The sequence below is a fragment of the Xiphophorus hellerii genome, chromosome 5, assembly GCF_003331165.1.
Source record: "Xiphophorus hellerii strain 12219 chromosome 5, Xiphophorus_hellerii-4.1, whole genome shotgun sequence".
In the NCBI taxonomy this organism is placed as follows: Eukaryota; Metazoa; Chordata; class Actinopteri; order Cyprinodontiformes; family Poeciliidae; genus Xiphophorus; species Xiphophorus hellerii.
This window is the reverse complement of record NC_045676.1, coordinates 13,670,737-13,689,137: the sequence shown is the minus strand read 5'-3', so window position 1 is coordinate 13,689,137 and position 18,401 is coordinate 13,670,737. Positions and strand designations below refer to the sequence as shown.

Sequence of the window (18,401 nt, the reverse complement as noted above, 5' to 3'; positions counted from 1 at the left end):
TCATTGATTTTATGTGCCAGAGAATTCCACCTCTCTATGCAACTTTAAAAAAAAAAAAATCCCAACTTTCCTCTTTTTTGATCTGGTTGTTTATTTGCAAACCAGGAGAAAACTTTGATTAGAAAGTAATAGAAAAGAACATATTTTATGTAAAAAAAAAAAAAAAAAAAAAAGTATGATACTGTTGAAATGTTGAAGGTGGAAACACATCTACTAGTCATGGGTATGTGGCAGGTAAACAATTTGAAGCTGACAACTGAATGTGCTGCTGTGCTTGAAAAGCTTAAGTGCCTTTAAAATCGCAACAGTAATTTTGTAAAGATGAACTCAAAATATGTATATGACTAAGATAAATCTCATAATATAACGAAAATAATAAGAAAGGAAATCTGAACTTCTTCCATATTCTTCAGGTAAATTATTAATTCAATTTGGGAGTTTGGTAGTAAATTTTTTCCAGATTGTCCTAAATTCTGTTGCGTAAATGTCATAACATTTGATAAGTGGATATATTAACTCCTAAAATTAAATCCAATCCAATACATGTGGACTAAAACACCAAACTTTCTGTGCATATCTGAAGGATAAATAAGGACAAGAACTGACCAAATGAGCAGGAATAAAAACTATTTTCATGAACACCTAGTTTTGAAAGGAACAGCATTCCTTCTGGGATTTAATGTGTTGTGGCCAAGACTCCAATAAAATGTCGTAATTATTACAGCATGCAAGCATATAATAAATAAGAGAAACTTGAGGTCTTGAGTCTACAATAAAACCACCTTATTTTCCATTTTAGATTGGGATCTTCAATGAGTCACACTTTACAAGTGTTAGGAAGTCCACATTAAAAACATCTGATTTACCAGAGGAAAAAATGAGTGGAGAAAAATAGATGTTTCAGTTACTCATTTCAGGCCACTTCTGTGTTTCCATCTGAGTGTCAGTGGTCAAACTGGGTCTGTTAATGCCAGGAGTAAATTTTGACAGTGGAAAAAGCTGTAAACTATTGGGGGACAAAGCCCTGTCATGTCAAATTATATACTCTAAATGGTATCCAACCCTTTAATGCTACATAATAAATAGTTTGTTATTCCAATAAGATAGACTTAGTGCATCTAAGTAGCTGCACTATGTGTAAAAGGTCCATTAAACAATCAAAATAGGACTGAAAATGCATTTCCGGGTGCCGTTATTCCTCTCTTTAATATTGTTCGTCTCAGTTACATGCTTTAAAGTGGGAGACAAGTTGTAGCACAATTAGACAATTTCACAATTAGGCTGTAAAATTGTCATTGAAGTAAAAGAAAACTGATTTACAAAATTGCTAAATTTGTTACTTTACTGTATAGTTTTTGTAAAGGTGAATTACTGCCATCTGCTGGATTATTGAGGTATTTCACAAAGAGTGCTGTATTTATATTAAAGCCCGCATATCAAGTCCTAAAGTTAACACTTTTCCTTATAGTGTGTACGAAAAGTATCAGTGAAAATTACAAGAAAGTGTCATTTTCCTGTGAGTTCATGCAGTAGTCGCTATAATGCTCTTGTAGCACATAACTTGTGAAAGTCCTTTCAAACATTTCTTTCAGAAATGTTGGTATGACATTAAAATGAAACAATAAAGTCAATATTTTTCTAATGTGCTGAATTCCTAAATGAGGCGATGTGTCTTTGCTATCCTCAATTTTGCTCTCCCACATTTTAAATTATGTACTTCAAGGTGGAACTTCAATAATGTACTTTGCAAATTGAAAGGTTTGTATTAAGTCAAGTCAAAAAAAAAAAAAAACATCTAAAGTTACTTGGCGACCCTATAATGTCACTCTTTTTGCTGAAGACCTTAAACTGTGAGCTTGTGGAGGTATGTTAATTTTGTACTTAATATGTTGCATGGTGGCAAGATTACCATGTATCTTGGCACATAATAATGTGCCAAGATACACATTTTGCTTGTCACAACCTTTAAAAATTGTAACTTTTGCTGTAACTTTGTAACAAGTAACTGCTTTATTGTAGCCTTTTTCAGTCCAACTCCATTGACATCTTCTCTCGTCTTTCCCGATTTAAAAAGTATTTAAGAGAAATGGGCCTCCATTTCACCTAATATTTTTAATCCAGGGAAACTGAAAAGCATGTACTACATGTATAATAATTAGGGGTGCCAATAGTAGTGGCATGGGTTTTGTTTTGTAAACTTTTAACGCGTGATCTTCATGCCATTGGAAGCAAATCTACTTTTAGTGTGAGACTACTGTGCTGTATGTTCTCTTGTCTTTCGCATTTAGAGGAGAAGACAAATTGGCTTTGTGTTATATTTATACCAATGGGAAACAGGAAGTCAATGATAAAAAATAAAAACTACATGCCAATAAGTCTGGAATGGGTACATTTGTAAAAAAAAAAAAAAAAAAAAAAAAAGTATTATTTCTTGCCTTGATTTTTTAAGCCTAAGTGAATAAGGATAAAAGAAAAAGTATGATTTTCACCATTGCATGTTTCCTTGTCTTTCCTATTTTAAAGAGCAGCTTGGATAGAGGGTCTGTCACAGTATACTTATAAATAAAAAGTAATTTACTGCATGTAGTTTAAGTGATTTGGTAGCACCACCAACAGCTATGGGACTAATGATTTTGCTGAAAAAAAGAGATATTTTTAAAGGCTAGATTTTTCGTCAACTTCTTTGTGTAACAAACCGCAGTAAAAGATTATGCATCTTTACAAGGGGTACCAATAATTGTGGAAGGCCCTGTTGTTTAACAGAAACCCTCTGAAAGAAGACTACAATCAAACACATCCAGAAATGAAAACACATGCAAGTACATGTAAACAAATAGATTTATTTCACAAATATCATGCTGTAAAATTGTATAGACACATTGGCTAAAAAATACATTCATCTTTTGATTTAGTGTGTGTACAATAATATATACAAACAACAAAAGTGAACTGCTTTTAGAAAAATAAGAAGGCAATTTAACTTTTTTAAATTAAAAATAGTATCCTCTGGAAGACAGCTGGTATGACATTCGGCAAAAGACATTTTAAAAGCTACAAGGAATGAGCTGAAAACGGCCGACACACCGGGTCACCTGAGTTTGAGTGTTAGCAGCTAACCTTTCTCACAAATACGACGGGTTATAAAAACGTTCTGTTAAGGAGGCAGCTGCCTTCAGAAGCAACAGCAGAGATTGCTCAATCTGTTTCGCAGAGCCGGATCTGTGAAGCTTAAAACATAGCATGTGGTGTCTGTAAAACTATAATCAAGAGGAAAAGCTGCATCTTCTTTAAAGCCGCTGACTTTGTAAAAACCATGTAAAAGAACATCAAGTTTAAGGCATTAACTGTGTCTCAAATAACATCTTACATCAACACAGCAAGGGAAGCCTCCATTAAGCACAAAGCATCATAACTGATTTAAAGATAGGCAAAACATGAACAGTAGAGCTCAAACATGACTCCACGGAGTCTTAAAACATCAAAATCTGATTATCTAAAACATATAGGAGGTAAAAATACACCATAGAAAATTTTATAATAAAATGTAAACGCTTTCAACCATTTTACTGGCAGATAAATTATTTCTGTTTAAAACCAATGGAGTCCCTTCATATAAGGTGACATGGATTAAAATTATTTTCAGTAAATATATGACTTTTTGTCTTTTTAGTAGGTGCAGGACTGATGAAGAGGGGTATTTGCATCAAAGGAATACAAATATTTACTGAGCTTTTACCCACTATATAAACTGTAGCACTGAAAAACGAGAGCGAGAGATGAAGAGAGTTCTGGTTCGCAGCAGTAGAAACCGGGTCTTTTCACTTCAAAGAGACCAACACGAGGCCTGGCTTTGGCTCACTGAACCTGACAGAAACACACACGGGAGAATCTATGGGTGAAGACTAACGTCTCTCTTCCTTTTGCGTGATTTTGTGTGTGTGTCGTGTGAGAGTATCCGTACCTGTAGTGCTTGTTGGTGAGGTAGTCTATGACAGCGGGCCGGATGCGGGCCACTCCCCCCTGGCTGTGGTTCCCTCTTCCTGTGATGACAGAGAGCTGAGGTTGACACAGACCCTGCTCGCACTCTGTTCACAAAGAGGCCAAAGAGAAACAAAACACACAAAATACTGTTAACAGGAGCACGCTCGCACCACAACGTAGTCGTAACTGAAGAACTGTAGAGCAAGGACAATAACAAGACTTAATGCTAAGATCTTAATGATTAAAAATATTTTTTTAAACCGTATTTTGTGCAAATGCAATAAATCATTCGAATTCTCTCAGTATCTTTTTGAAAAGGTTGCTACTCCTGCAATCTTTGTGCTATTTCAAAGCTAAAACTTACATGATACATTTTCATAAATTTACTTTTCTAAAATGGTTTTTCCTAAAGAAAAAAAATTCAATATTTCAGATCATTCACACACTACTACGCCTTTCTACTGTCAGCTGAAAATCCCATCCAACTTTCAAAACACTGGTCTAACCTGCAGTTTTTTCCTCCAGGACTTGAGCCAGATGCTCTAAGGCCTCGTTCACATGCAGCCCATGAAGGTCCAGGATGTTTCTGGGCAGCAGTGATGAGTTGACTCTTTCAAATATCTGCACCGCTGCTCTGTGATTGGCCTCACGCATCCGCTGGCCGTGCAAGTGTCCCTAAGGCCAGAGCAGATAAAAAACAGGAAGTAAATAAAAATGTTACTCTTAGGTGGATAGTTCAATGATTACCAACATTTTCATTTGTGACATACTAAAAAACTATATATAGTATATATACTATAAACTATATATATATACAGTATATATATATATATATATATATATATATATATATATATATATATATATATATATATATATATATATATATATATATATTCTTGGCCTCCTGCTTTTACCTGCTGTGCGTAAAACGAAGCCACTTCTTTGCGACCTTGCCTGAAAGCTTCTGCAGCCTTCGCAAAGTTCTCAAGCTGTCGCCTCCTCTGAAGGTTGGCCTCAGCCCTGAAGTCTTCGTACTCTGGATCATCTGTATCCTGATAGTTGGGGACAGCAGACGCCAACGACTTCTGCTTCTGTTTGGATGAAGCAAAAACAGAAGGGAACACATTATGTTGTTTTCCATCAATAATGAAGCTTTTTATGGGATAATTCAAAGAATGAATAGATGTAAAGTAGCTTATAATGAAATTCAATAAATTAAAACAAGACAAATAACTATAAATGTATATTTTTGTCTTCAAGGTAATGGTTTTCTAACAAGCCTCTAGAGAGCCAAATCAAAAAAAAAAAAAAAAAAGCGAAAGATGCTCATAAAAAGCTTTTAAACCAAAGGAATTTGCACCTTTTCCCTTTCCTTGCTGGCTGCTCTGTGCTGGTCCGACCGAGGAACTTCCGGTGCAACAACCATCTTCACAGGTTCATCCTCGTTGAGAAGAGAGCGTAGAAACAGCTCAGTCTGGGTGAGACTGTAACTGTGCAAAGGAACAAAAAAAAAAAAAAACATGACTTCCCAGCAGTAGCAGAGCAGTAGCTTCGTGGAATACTGGAAATGCTGTTTGTCCTCTTCGGTTGTAAAAAGGATCAGGGATTTTAGCTTTCATTTTCCTTGATTTCTGGAGTGAAACGATTAATCTTAATGGATGGATTATTGAAATAATTGCCAACTAATCTAATAATTGATTATTCATTAACTGACGTAGACAGACTATAAAAAGGGGCATTTGCTGAAAGAACAACACACTCAGAGCAGTAATTAGGACTTTTCACATGTCAGCTACAGATGCTACAAATAACCAAGTGTATTAAATAAATGCTAGGTTATTGAACTTTATGCAATAAAACTTTTAGGTTCTTATTTTTAAAAATTATTTAATTATTTCGTCATTTTCATTTTTAATGTATGGCTAATATCGTATTAAAAAAAAGGCTTAAATGGTTAAATAAAAAATCTGCAGAATGTGCAAATTTTTTTTGTCCGATTAATCGATTATCAGAATAATTGATAGAAAAATTGATTAGTAAAATAATTGTCAGTTGCAGACCCACATAAGAATAAATTCCAAAAAAAAATAAAAAGTAGAAGCAGCTGAACAATGACTATGTCTTTTAAAGAGGAAGAGACAACTGTTTACACGATGTTACCATTGCACAACAGCCCTACAAGAATGAACATATTCTTTTCATACTTGTGATCTCTGAAGATGTCCTGCAGAAAATGCTTGTCGATTGTGGGGAAAAGTTGGTAAAGTTGCTTCTCCTTCAACAACGTAGCTCCATCCCAGCGATGGAGGTCAACGCGACTCTGTCTGGTCTGAAAGAAAGGCGGCCAGACAGAGTTAATGGAAATGAGAAGGAACAACCGTAGGGTCACATGTTACAAACACCTTTGTGGTGTTCTGATACCTTCTGCATGTTTGCCTGCAGAACTTGCTCCTCTTTGATGATGTCTCTAAGAGAGACGTGTGGACGGGACACATTCCAGTGATCCATAAACGGGATCCGAGAGCTGGAGTCTGGCTGGCCGGCCAGTGACATGTCGCCATTTTTGCTCATCGGGGAACTACCTGGATGTGTTTGCTCTTGTGGAACACGTAAACAATTAAAAATCCACATTTAAGAGCCATAAAAAACTACACTAAGCCTGCAAAATACTAGCAGGTACATTTATTGTGTTTAGAGTTTGTTTGTTGATTCAAAATATCTGCTACTTACTTTCCTCGAGCAGCTGGAAAGATAGAGCTGCTTGTCTTTGTCTTTCCTGAAAAATAAAGTACATTTATTAAAAGAGAGACAGATGCACAATGGTAGATCTCGACAGAAGTGCTGGTGTTTATTTTTCTGCAGGATTTAATCTAACCTGAATAGTTTCTTTCCACTTTTGGTGGAGAAGTTTAGCCAGATTGAGGTCCATCAGCACAGCAAAGTCATCCGCTGAACATGTGCCTAACGGACAACCAATAAGATGCAATGGGGTTTAATGTGGCAGATACACAGAATACTGCACATAGTTGTAGTGTACATGGTTTTCATAATTATGCAATTAAAAATATGACAAAAGTGTGCATTTGCATTCATCTCCCCTTGAGTTAATACTTTGACTGACCACCTTCCACTGCAGTAAACTTACAGCTTTTAATGATTTTTTTTTTTTACCCCTCCAGGGGGTCTTTGGTGGGCTCTAGTGTCCCTTATATCACAGTAGGCTGACAGGAAACAGGGAAGGAGAGGGGGGAAGACATGTGGCAAATGTCGTCGGGTCTGGGAGTCGAACCCGCGACGGCCGCGTCGAGGACTGAAGGCCTCCAAATATGGGTCGCGCTAACCCCTACGCCACCACGGCACGCCCTTTATTGATATTTTTGACATTCATCTTTGCAAAATACATCATGCTCAGTCAGACTGGATGTAGAGTGTCTCTGAAAATCACATTCTCCACAGTATTTAGATCTGGGTGTTGACTGGGCTATTCTAACACATGAATATAGTTTCCACTAAACCATTTAATTGTAACTCTGTTTGTTATGGTCCCTGAACCTAATAGGAAGCTAATTTCCAGTATTTTGCAGCAACTAAGTTTTCTTGTCTGTAACTCCATCTATATTTCCATCAACTCTGACCGGAATTTGCACAGAATGATGCTGCCGCCACCATGTTTCACTTTAGGGATGCTGTTTACAAGGTCGAGCTGAATGATATCAGGAAAGCATTTGTGATTATATCAGCTAGAAACAACACATATGGCCCTTTTCTGTCTTTCAATCCATTTTTTGAGGTTTATCTCAGCAACGATAATTACACATCTGGTTGTTCAGTCATAAGCCACCCAAATGGCCAACTTTAGTTTTGGTGTGCAGAGTGTGAATGGATAATACGCCACATACAATAGTGGATTACATTTCCTTTGATACTACGACAACTGAAATTTGAAATATTGTGCAGCTCTAGTTGCAGGTGCTGCACTGTGTCAGTTTCTCATGTAGGTCTAAAGTTCAGTCTTGGTCTCATCTGACCAGCGAAACTTCTTCCACATGTTTAAGTAATCGCTTTCTTCTTGCCACTCTTCAACGGGGGACAAATTTGTTGAGTGTATTAATATTAGTTGTCCTGCCAACAGATTGTATTACCTGAGCTGTGAATCTCTGCAGCTCCTACAGAGTTAATATAGGCTTCTTGAATGTTTACCAGAGTACAAATGCACACCACATATTTCATATTTTTATTATCAACATGTTTCAAGGGGTATGAATGCTTTTGCATGCCACTGCATGAAACAGGTACTCTTATCCTGCACTTTAGATGGTTATTTCAGCTTCAAGTAAGCACAGTGAGCTCCCTGCATGTAAATTACCTGGGTCTACTCCGACAGGACCGAACAGCTCCGTTAGCTGCAGTGCCAGCTCTGTGGAGAGTTTCAGCTCCACGGTTTGGATGTTCAGATGTTGGCTTTGCCTCTCTGCTTTCCTCTGACTTTGTTCTCTTTCCATCTCTTCCAGCTCAGCCTGCAGAAGCCGGTTGATCTCATCCATGCTCGCGATATCATCGGTGGTTTCAGTTTCAAAGTCTAAGATGTCTACGCTCCCGCCCCAAGCTCCGTCTTCGAAATCAGCATCTGTGACCAAGAGGTCGGTGTCGGAACTGCGCTCCAGTTCGACTGCTTCAGGAGGGGAAGGTTCTGTGTGAGGAACCGGTTCTTGGTCAGAAACTGGTTCTGATTGCTCATCGTCTATAACTGAAACTGATCCCCCTCCAAATGGTATGTCAGCGTTTTTGTTACCTTCATTTGACGCCCTTTCTGTCTCATGAGTCAACTCCTGTGCTGCTTCTTTAGCCCCAGTTTGTTCTCCTTTAGACTCACACTCCCTCACTGGTTCCAGACATTCACCAGTGTCTGAAACCTCACTCAAAGCTTCAGCTCGGCTGGATGGTTGGATGTCATCACAATCTTCATCCCGGAAGAACCTCTCTCCAGAGTCCAGCAGGAGGTTGGTGGTCCATTCCAAGTCCTGACTGCACTTGTCATACAGATCCTCTAACGTATCAAAACTAACGAGTTTAAAATGGCGGCTGAGAATGCGCAAGCTCTCCAGCCGGTTCTGAGTCACCCCAAGCTCCTTCTCCTCCAGCTGGGTGCCCTTCTCGTGCACCACCCGGTATGGCACCTCCGTGACGCTGGATGAGTTCACAGCAGATGTTGTGGAGGACAGCCACGGCACAAAACTAGAAGAGTTTCCTTCCAAAACCCGGACGTCGCCGGAGTGTCCGCTGACGACAGCGCCGTCAGAGCCATGGCGACGGTTGAGACGCCAGAGAAGAGCGAAGTCCTGCGGTTCCGTCTGACAGAAGCAGCTCGTTTCTACTGAAGCGAAGGCGGTTGGTAGCTCAGGGCGGGACGGGCAGAGCAGGTCCAAATCCGGTTTCAGATCAGAACTGATCGCTTTGGCATCAGAATTTGAGATGTTTTTGGTGTCTGTATTTTCAGCAGCAGTGTTTGAACAGTCTGAATCATTCATGGAAGAGTTGTGAGAGAAGGTGAGGGCCAACTTGCACTGCTTCCCGGATCTCCGACCCTGTCGCTGCTTTTTCTCCTGACTGCTGCCAAAACTTTCTGCTTCTACAAATAACTCAGATGCCGGACTTTCAGGACCCTCACTAACCTGTCTCATATTCGACTCGGCGCCCTGGGATCTGCGAATTTCTTTCAGATCTGCGTCTTTGTTTCCAACTTGATCGCTGCATACATCTGTTGGCTCCAGTAGTTCTTTTCCAGTTTCTGAAGAATCAGAGATCCTTTCGGTGTTGGTATTCGCTTTGTTTTCACTCTCGACTCCTTCGCAACAACCTGTGCTGTTATGGGACTCGTTTGCTTTCCAGTCCTGGACGCAGTCAGGTAAGCCAGGTTTGCTCCGGTTTTGCTGCCTCTCTTCGGTTTTGTTAACTTTTTCCACCTTGCCACCTTCATCCTGTTTCTCAAGCTCTTCCCCGGAGCTGGGAGAGAGTGAGCAGGATGAACTCATCTGATCTGTGACCACACCGGTCTGAATAAGGTCAAGAAGCTTCCGCAACTCGGTTATATCCGGGCCTGATTTTACAATCTTTGATTTTTCATCATCACCTATTTTCTTTCCTTGTGTCGCTGTATGCCTCTCTCCTCTCTTCACCGGTCGCTGCTGAAGAGACTCTTCAGAGGGCCAGTCTCCAACAAAGTCAAGCATCTCAGAGTTCCTCTTTTCTTCTCCTTTCCCCACCATCTCCTCCTCTGCTTGCTCATCTGTTGAAGTGTCCTTGTCTGATGAGTTGGTATCTTTAACGAGGTCCGCAGCTTCTGTCTGGTCAAAACCAGACCTTTGTGATCTTTCCCTCTTCACTCTTTGTGCAATAGATTCAGAGAACGCCACAGGAACTTCATCAGAGTGGTCTTCATTCATCACAGATTCCACAATGCAATCTGGGATTCTCCCTTCTCTTTTAGTGGGATTCTGTTCAGAATGCACTTGACCCGAATAAATATCCTCTGCATCAAAAGCGTCTGGCCTGCTGGTTTGTTTTCCTAGCAGCTGGAGGTCGAGAGACTCGGTGGATTCACAAGAAGCGTCATCAGGCATTCCAGCGTCTTCGGAGCCACTGATGGACGACACGTCAGGGAGAGAGGAATAAAGCTGAGGGTGGAAACTTTTACATTCCTCATTCAGTCTGGACCGATCTACCAGGTCTGGACAGGGCGTGTCCGCAGAGACAGGCCTACAAAAAAGATAGGATGGGATGTTGTTGATGTATGAACACAAATGTACATTAATATGCTGCAAGTTTTAAAAAGATTAAATGAGATTTACAATTTACCTGCTTAAAAGAAACTGTCTTTAGTCTTCTTACTCCTAAAAGCTGCGGTGTGTAACTTTTATAAACTAGATATTGTTTTTTTACATATTTATTAAAATCATAATGTCATGACAGTATAATATGAGAAAAATAATCGGTGAAAAAATAAATAAATCAACCTCCTCCACCTTCTCCCAGTGCTACCATCATCGATGCTGTCTGCAGAAAGCAACCAATCAGAGTTAACCAATCACTTAACGCTCCAGGAAAACTGTTTATCTGTGGTCATCGATGGCCATACTAATGATCCTGAGCATTCGTGGCAGGTTCTGCTATCACAATGAAATTGTAATGTAGCAAAGAGCAAGAGGGAGGATGTGAGCAGAGTACATGAGCATGATTGACAGTGCTAAGGTCCTACTACTGGCTCTCATTGGTTATTTCTGACCGAGTTGTGTATTTCTGCAGATGGTAATAGGACCACAGGGGGAAGGCAGAGTAGCTCAGTTTTTTCAAAAAACTATGTGTCTTATGCTGTACTGCTTTGACATAATGAGTTTTAACAAATATGTGAAAAAAAACACAAAAAAACCCATATTGTTCATAATATACCTAGTGCAGCTTTAAGCTTTTTCACATTTGTTTTCAATCTATTTTATTGTGACTTCATGTAATAAACTATTTCACAGTGATTTGTGAGAAAAGTTGTCCATTTGTATTGCATCGTTTTTACTCTGGTCATTCCAGATAAATGTGTGACCAATTATCCTTATAAATTTCAGTCATTAAATAAAGTCCATATGTCTGTAATTTAATCTCAGTATAAATCCAGCTGATCCATGAAGGCCTCAGGGTTTTTTTAGAGAACATTAGTGAACAAACAACATCATAAAGACTGAGGAACATAGCACACAGGTCAGAGAACAGATGTGGAGAAGTTCAAAGCAGGATTCGGTTCTGAAAATTACCCAAAGCTTGAACATCTCATAGGGCTCAGTAATTATCTGAAAATGAAGAGAGGATGGCCCAACTAATAAGCCTGGCAAGACATGACTGTCCTAAACTGACAGCGTGGACAAGAAGAGCCATAGTCAGAGAATCAGCCAAGGGGTCCATGATGACTCTGGAGATCCACAGCTCTAGCAGGAGAATTTGCCAACAGGGAAAATATTTGCCATGCATTTGAGTTTGGACTTAATGGAAGAGCCTAAAGAAAGCCATAAGAAACCCTGCCTGCAGTTTGGCCACAAGCCATTTATTGGGACAAAGCAAACACATGGGAAACCGAAATGTCATATCAGGCCCACATGCAAAGCGTTGTTTGACAGAAAACTAATTCTACACTTCACTTTGAACACACCATGTAAACTGCAATGCTGGAAGACTGGAGTGGAGGTTCATCTTCCAAAAAAACATAAAACCAGAACTAAAGAGGAAGGACTGGGTTCAATTACATTCTTTTTAAAACTATCAATTCATTTTAACTTTGCAATGCTGCATTGAATAGGCTTGTCACATAAAATGTCTTGAAATGTGTGGCTATAATGTGACATACAGTAAGTGCAAAGTGATTTTTTTTCTACAGTAGATCTTAAGTCAAAATACTTGTTCCTTATTATTCTGAGAAAACAATAACTAACAAGTTATTAATTCAGGTTCCAATCCACAATGAAAGAATGTAACTTCAACGTAACATTACTTTCGAGCCAAACAGTGAAATGTTTTGAATAATCACTCACAGTGAATGGCAGTTCTCCTGCAGAAGAGCCGGTTTAAACTCAGGCATGTGTGAGCTCATAATGGACTGAACCGTGACAAAGCGATCGTATCCATTCAGCATCCGGCGAATTGTTTCAACAGGTACGTTATGGGCGGTACGCCTGCAAATTAACACACACAGATAGCAAAATTACAAAACATTCAGTGTTTCCCCCAGAAAACTTGCAAAACCCAGAGCTCAGGGCCCAAGGTCAGTCAACCAGCCATGTTGACAACCATGTTGTCTGCCATGTTTTTGAGTAAAAAAATTTTTTAAAGTTGACAGAAAATTTTAAAATATCATTTGATGGTTATGAATTTTAGGAAAACTTGAGGAGTAATACCTAAACACCAACTAAAAAGTTTAAAAGAGGCAATCATTAAAAAAAACTATTAATAAATTTATAAAACTAAGCCTGGTGGGGGCACAAGTAAAGCCTGGTGGCCCACCAGGCTCATAATACACTGAAGGAAACCTGACATTGTTCATAATAAACTAAATGGCAGACGTCCTACTGTCTCTTACCTCTCCAGCTCTCTGGGCTTGGATTTCCACCAAGTGTCCGGCTCTTTGAATAACACCTTATAGCCGTGTTTCAGCGCCTAAAGCAGACAGCACACTGCTGATTATCTGCAGTTTATAACACAATTGTAAGTAATCCATTATTTATAAGCTTTTCTTTCAATAATCAACTCTCCCACCTTATGTAACCTCTTTGTCACAGTGCACTGTGACAAAGAGGTTACTAACTTCTTTGCAAGCTAACTGACCTGAACCACGTAGGGTTTCATCTCCCATCCCTGCATGTTGGTGTTATCAATGATGATGGGGTTGATGCCACGCTCAAAACTCTCCCTGGCTGTGAAACAATTTCCATTTGCAAAACAGGAAAAACAGAAACTAGGGTAAAAAAACAAAACACTCACATTCAATCTAAAGACGTACAAAATGTTGTACTTTATATTAACATGCATGTGAATGTTGTGTGAATGACCTCGTTTATGGTTCCACTCGTGGGCCTCCCCCAGTACCATGGGGTCAAATCGGTACCTTCCACCGTGGTTGAAATAGTCATCAGTGCTAAGCACGACTCCGCCTGGGTTATGCTCCAACAAGGCTCTGCAAAGATGCACATATTCATGGCTGATGCAACATTCAAGTGACTCCTGCAGCAGAAATTCACCAATTCACCAGTCTAATTAAGCAGACCTGTTTTAGTCACATCTGACTAAGACTGGGTTCAGACATCGGTTCAGTAAAAGCCAAAACTGTAAAAAAAAAATATGTATATACATTTTAAGTTTAAGATGCTAAACCTTTGTCTGCAAATATGTTCTACCCAGAACGTCAGTTTCAGCATCACCTGGTTTAAATTGTCTGAAAAAATCTCCTGTTAAGCACTGTTTACTGCCCAATTATTAATCAGTTAATCCAAAAATTAAACAGATTAGCTCTACACTGCATTGATGTTAAACCAAGCAGAAAGGACTGGGCTTTCCACATGTTGATGTGAGAAGTATTTTTTTAGCTTAGATACATCCTTTGCTACAGTTGACGCCGTCTTATGGCATTTTTTGCAATATAATGTCTTTTTCTTTTATTATTTGTTTGTTTTATGCCAGAAAAAAGAATGGTTAAGGTAAACACCTTCTTCTATACCAGCTAATATAACCTTACATACTCAAGAAGGTATACAAGGTGAGGTCATCGTACACTTGAGTCAGTAAATTCCTGGATTGTCTCACTGCATTGTTCTGCCCGTAGGTTATGTCTGGCTGAATAAAGGTCCCTGCTTGAACCCTGATGGTTCTAGAAGATAGTTTTCTTCTTGTCACCAGTTTTTCTACTGAGTTTTCTAAAGAATAGGTTTTGTTCCAGAAAGCCAGAACAGAGGTGAAGAAAATCAGCTTTATGTCCGCTGATAGCAAGGGAACTTGTAGGTTAAAATAAATAAATCTGTCTATTTTTTTAACTCTCATCTGAGGTGCCAAAAAAGCAAGAACTCTATGTTTAACTGTAGTTACAATGTGAGAATCTGATTTATTGGTACAGAGCACAAGAGGCAAGACAATACACTGTCATAGTTTTAGTTAATAGCTCTGATATCGGAGTCACGAGTCAATAGCAGAAATTTAAAAAAAAATACACACACGTACAACTACGGTGACTACAGTCAGAGTATCACAGCATGTTTACCTTGCCAGGGTTGACTTGCCAGAGCCTGGAGCACCACGAAGCAGCACAAGCACCTTTCCTTGCAACTGCAGCCTGCTGTGGAGAGCAGGGGTCTGTGGGGCCGCTGAAAGGGCCCAAGACTTGAGGACAGCAGAAGGTTTGAGAGGTGACTGACTGATGGGGCCCGTGTTCAGCCAGGGGGAGGCAAGTCTGGAAGGGCTGAGCCAACAGGAGGGTCCCTGAGCCACGGGGGTGATAAAGGTTGGCCTCTGGCTTCCTTGGACCTGACGGCAGAACTCTGGTGCACCCAAGTTCCAGGATGATGACCCATAGCCATGTGGGTTGCTATTTAGTAGACTCGCTTTGGATCTGGCTCCGGTGGCTAATGAATCTGAGTATGTGGGTGCGGTACTTTCTGGAACAGTCTTAGATGTTTCCTGCTTTTTATACACCTGGAAAGCAGAGGGACGTCCCGACGCTGCTAGGTCCAATGGGGGCTTAGACTTGTCTGTATAGCTTTCTGTTGTCAGGTATGTAAAATCCAGCAGATCCTTCTGTGTCTCCAGGACTTCATCTCCCCATGTGCTGAGCTGGTTCAGGGGAGAGGAAACTCCAGACCAATCCTCCATCTGTCCGCCCGACAGGGACGTCTGGGTGGTAAAGCGCTCCTTGGATGCAGCTTCCATGCTGCTCTGAAGCAGCTCTGGGAGCGCCTGCTGAGGAGCAGGAGGAGGAGGGAATAAAGGGAGAGACGATGATACGCTGCCAGGCGCCTCATCCTTGACATCTCGCTGCTCGGTTAGCGTCTCCAGCTCTCGATCGATGAGCAGGTCCAGGTCCTCCGTCAGCAGGTTTGTAGATGAAAGGGAGGAGGAGCGATGTGCCGACCCGAAGGGATGTCCATCGGGATTCGGTTGGGAAAAATGATGCGGGCTGAGCAACGCTGCAGCAGTGCGCTCAAAGCCAGAGACAGGAGGAGGTTGTGGGGTCACGCCTTCAGCTGCACCAGACAGCTCCAGCAGAGAGTCCATTGCATTTTCAACTAAGGCAGATACGGATACAAATATTAGTGAAGGAGTAAATGTTCACCATAGTTGTTAAATAACACAAACAATAAAACTTGTGCTCTTATGCCCAACTCTATCAAATTTATTTTGAAACACTATACACCAAACGCAAATGCTACCAAATTAGTATGTTAGATAATAACCTTATTGCTGCAATTTATTTCAACCAATTGCCTTCCTAAATCATTCATCCTGAGTGCTACTGATTAAATAAAACTGCAAAGTGCAGTCATTTTGCAGTGACAAAAAAATTACATTTGATTCTACAAAGAATATAAGGATTTCCTGTTGCTTTTAACTATAAAACACGCTGTGTTAAATGCAGAGGGAGATTAGGGAGGGAGATTTGCAGGCGAACTTTGCCCTGATCATTGACTTGCTGGTCAGAAATTAAATTATCTGCTCTTCCAATCTGTTAATTAACCTCCACCACAATAGCTCTCTTTGTTCTACAGGTTTTAATATGTCAATAAGAGTCAGTGTCCTATTGTAGTATCAATAATGTGTTATGATTGCTATGTCACAAAACAATGTGTAGATACGTTCAAGTCCATATTGTCTTTCCCTGGAATGCCTATGTCACTTTTTCTCCAAATATACAAGAAAGAAAGAAAAAATTTAAATGGCTCAGATCAGTATCAAAGTGTTTAAATTTTATAGAAAACAGAAATTTGCCACAAAATTCTGATGTTTGTCTCTAGTAAAAAGTACAATCCGCAACGATCAAGAATAGACAATGTTAAACAAAGTTCTTTGTTGTTATTATACTTAACAACAACAGTGGTCTGAAGATCCCAAACAGAATGATGCCCAAGGCCCCATAAAACCTTGGACATAATATTTACAAGTAAATTCTGCTTAATAAACACTAAATATTGTTTTTGGTGGACTGTCAAGAAAACAAACATGATGCGTCATTCATATTCTAGTGACGAGTTAGTATTTATGTAGCTTCTAGTGGCAACAGGTGGAAGAGGGAGCATGGGTCTATTGAACTTACTGCAGCTGAAGTGTAGGCTGTAATTTATTACATTACTGACCTGGTACTATCATGAGAAAGGTCCAGTTAATAATGTTGTGTTTGTACGCTTCAACCTACCACTACTGCTGCTGCTTAAGTCTTAGTCAGGAAGCTAACTGGTTAGCCTAGTTACAACCTGAACCAGCAGGTCGGACAGCGAAGGTTCCGTGTGTTTTTGGTACCTTTAAAGTCACACTCAGAGAGCACGATGTGTATAACCTCTGGGTCCAGATGTGAAAACATCTCCTGCATTCTTTTAAGGATGTTCTCCTTTTCGGCGCTGCTCTGATGGAAGTCATATCTCTGAGGTGCTGGGTAGCCCACGGGTCGTCCTCCCTCGGGTGGCCCGTGGGGCTGCCTGGCTGGGCTCTGGCCGTTTTTCTTTTTCCGAGGCATTACCTTAGCCGAGCTACTGCCACCGACTGCTCTCATTAGCTGCTAGCACAGCTAACGAGAGACCCGGGAGTCACAAGAGAGAGGCTCGAAGGTAAAAACATGCTACTATCACATCCACTGGAGTGCAGAATTTCAAGGTTTTGGTCCCCAACAGCACTCCAAGTGGTGGAGGTAGCTACGTCGGAAATGACAACTTCTTGGCTACTGCATTTCTGGAAGGGATGGCTGGAAATAGTGACTTCAAAATAAAAGCTGGACTTCTAGCTTTTCTTTTCTTTCCTGTCGTCGCTCAAAAGACCACGAAGCCACGAAAACATTCCCTAAAAACGACATTGACAAATGTGTCCATCAGTGGAAGTGGAAAAAGATCGCCAGTGAGCAATTCAGGAACCCATAGGAGCACTTCTAAAACAAAGAGCACATTATTTAAAAAAAGGTTATTACCACAAAAGCAAAATATTCATTCCACAACTGTAAAAGCAGTACAAGGCAGTTGCAAGTACGTGACAAATCACGTCACTGGATGCATTCAATAACAGTCAGCCGGGGAGTAACCCGGGGGCGTTTCATTCTTTACCCGGGAAACAAGATTCAAGAGTTTAGTCCTTCTATAAAATATTTTTACCAAACAAAATACAAATTACAGGTTATTCATTGCAATGAATACAGAAATACATACATAGGTTTTGATGAGTAGTGTTTCATTTTGGTTTGCAGACTTTGTTAATTTGTGTGTCATTCTATTGTTGTTAACGTTTGGCAAATATAAAATATTAAAACGGTTAATCAAAATTAGTTGTATACTTGCATGACACCAACTTACCACTTCAAACATGGTTTCAGCATATTGATAATCTGAGACAGTATTTATTTTTTCTTTTAGTTTCTAGACAACTTCTTTTACGCTTCACACCGCCGATCTCGAGGGTGGACATAAATAGGGCATCCGGGGTACGAAAATGATGCGCACCCCATAGTATTAAAAATGGCTGTCACCAGTGGATGCCGCTGTTTTCACAAAACATCATTTTAATGCCTCTTGACTCAATAGTTTTAGTAGTAGCAACACTGGTGTGAACAATTTACCAGGAACTTGTGGTTACTCTTAGTTGTGACTGAAATACGTTCATTTTGACGTTATGATTTTATGTAAACAAAAAGACAC

The 18,401-nt window shown here is 40.0% G+C and overlaps 1 protein-coding gene across 1 annotated transcript; it reads right to left on the bottom strand.

The window, feature by feature from the left end:
* Positions 1–3,149: 3,149 nt before the first annotated feature.
* n4bp2 (NEDD4 binding protein 2) lies at positions 3,150–17,704 on the bottom strand. Its single transcript, XM_032563675.1, has 16 exons — positions 17,023–17,704; positions 14,774–15,794; positions 13,572–13,696; positions 13,348–13,436; positions 13,103–13,179; positions 12,558–12,698; positions 8,351–10,740; positions 6,860–6,945; positions 6,715–6,760; positions 6,406–6,581; positions 6,189–6,313; positions 5,345–5,474; positions 4,899–5,075; positions 4,488–4,656; positions 3,962–4,085; positions 3,150–3,864 (listed from the first exon to the last, which is right to left on the bottom strand). Exons 1-16 carry the CDS (start codon positions 17,270–17,272, stop codon positions 3,819–3,821), a joined length of 5,172 nt encoding a protein of 1,723 aa, XP_032419566.1. The 5' UTR covers positions 17,273–17,704; the 3' UTR covers positions 3,150–3,818.
* Between the last annotated feature and the right edge of the window lie 697 nt (positions 17,705–18,401).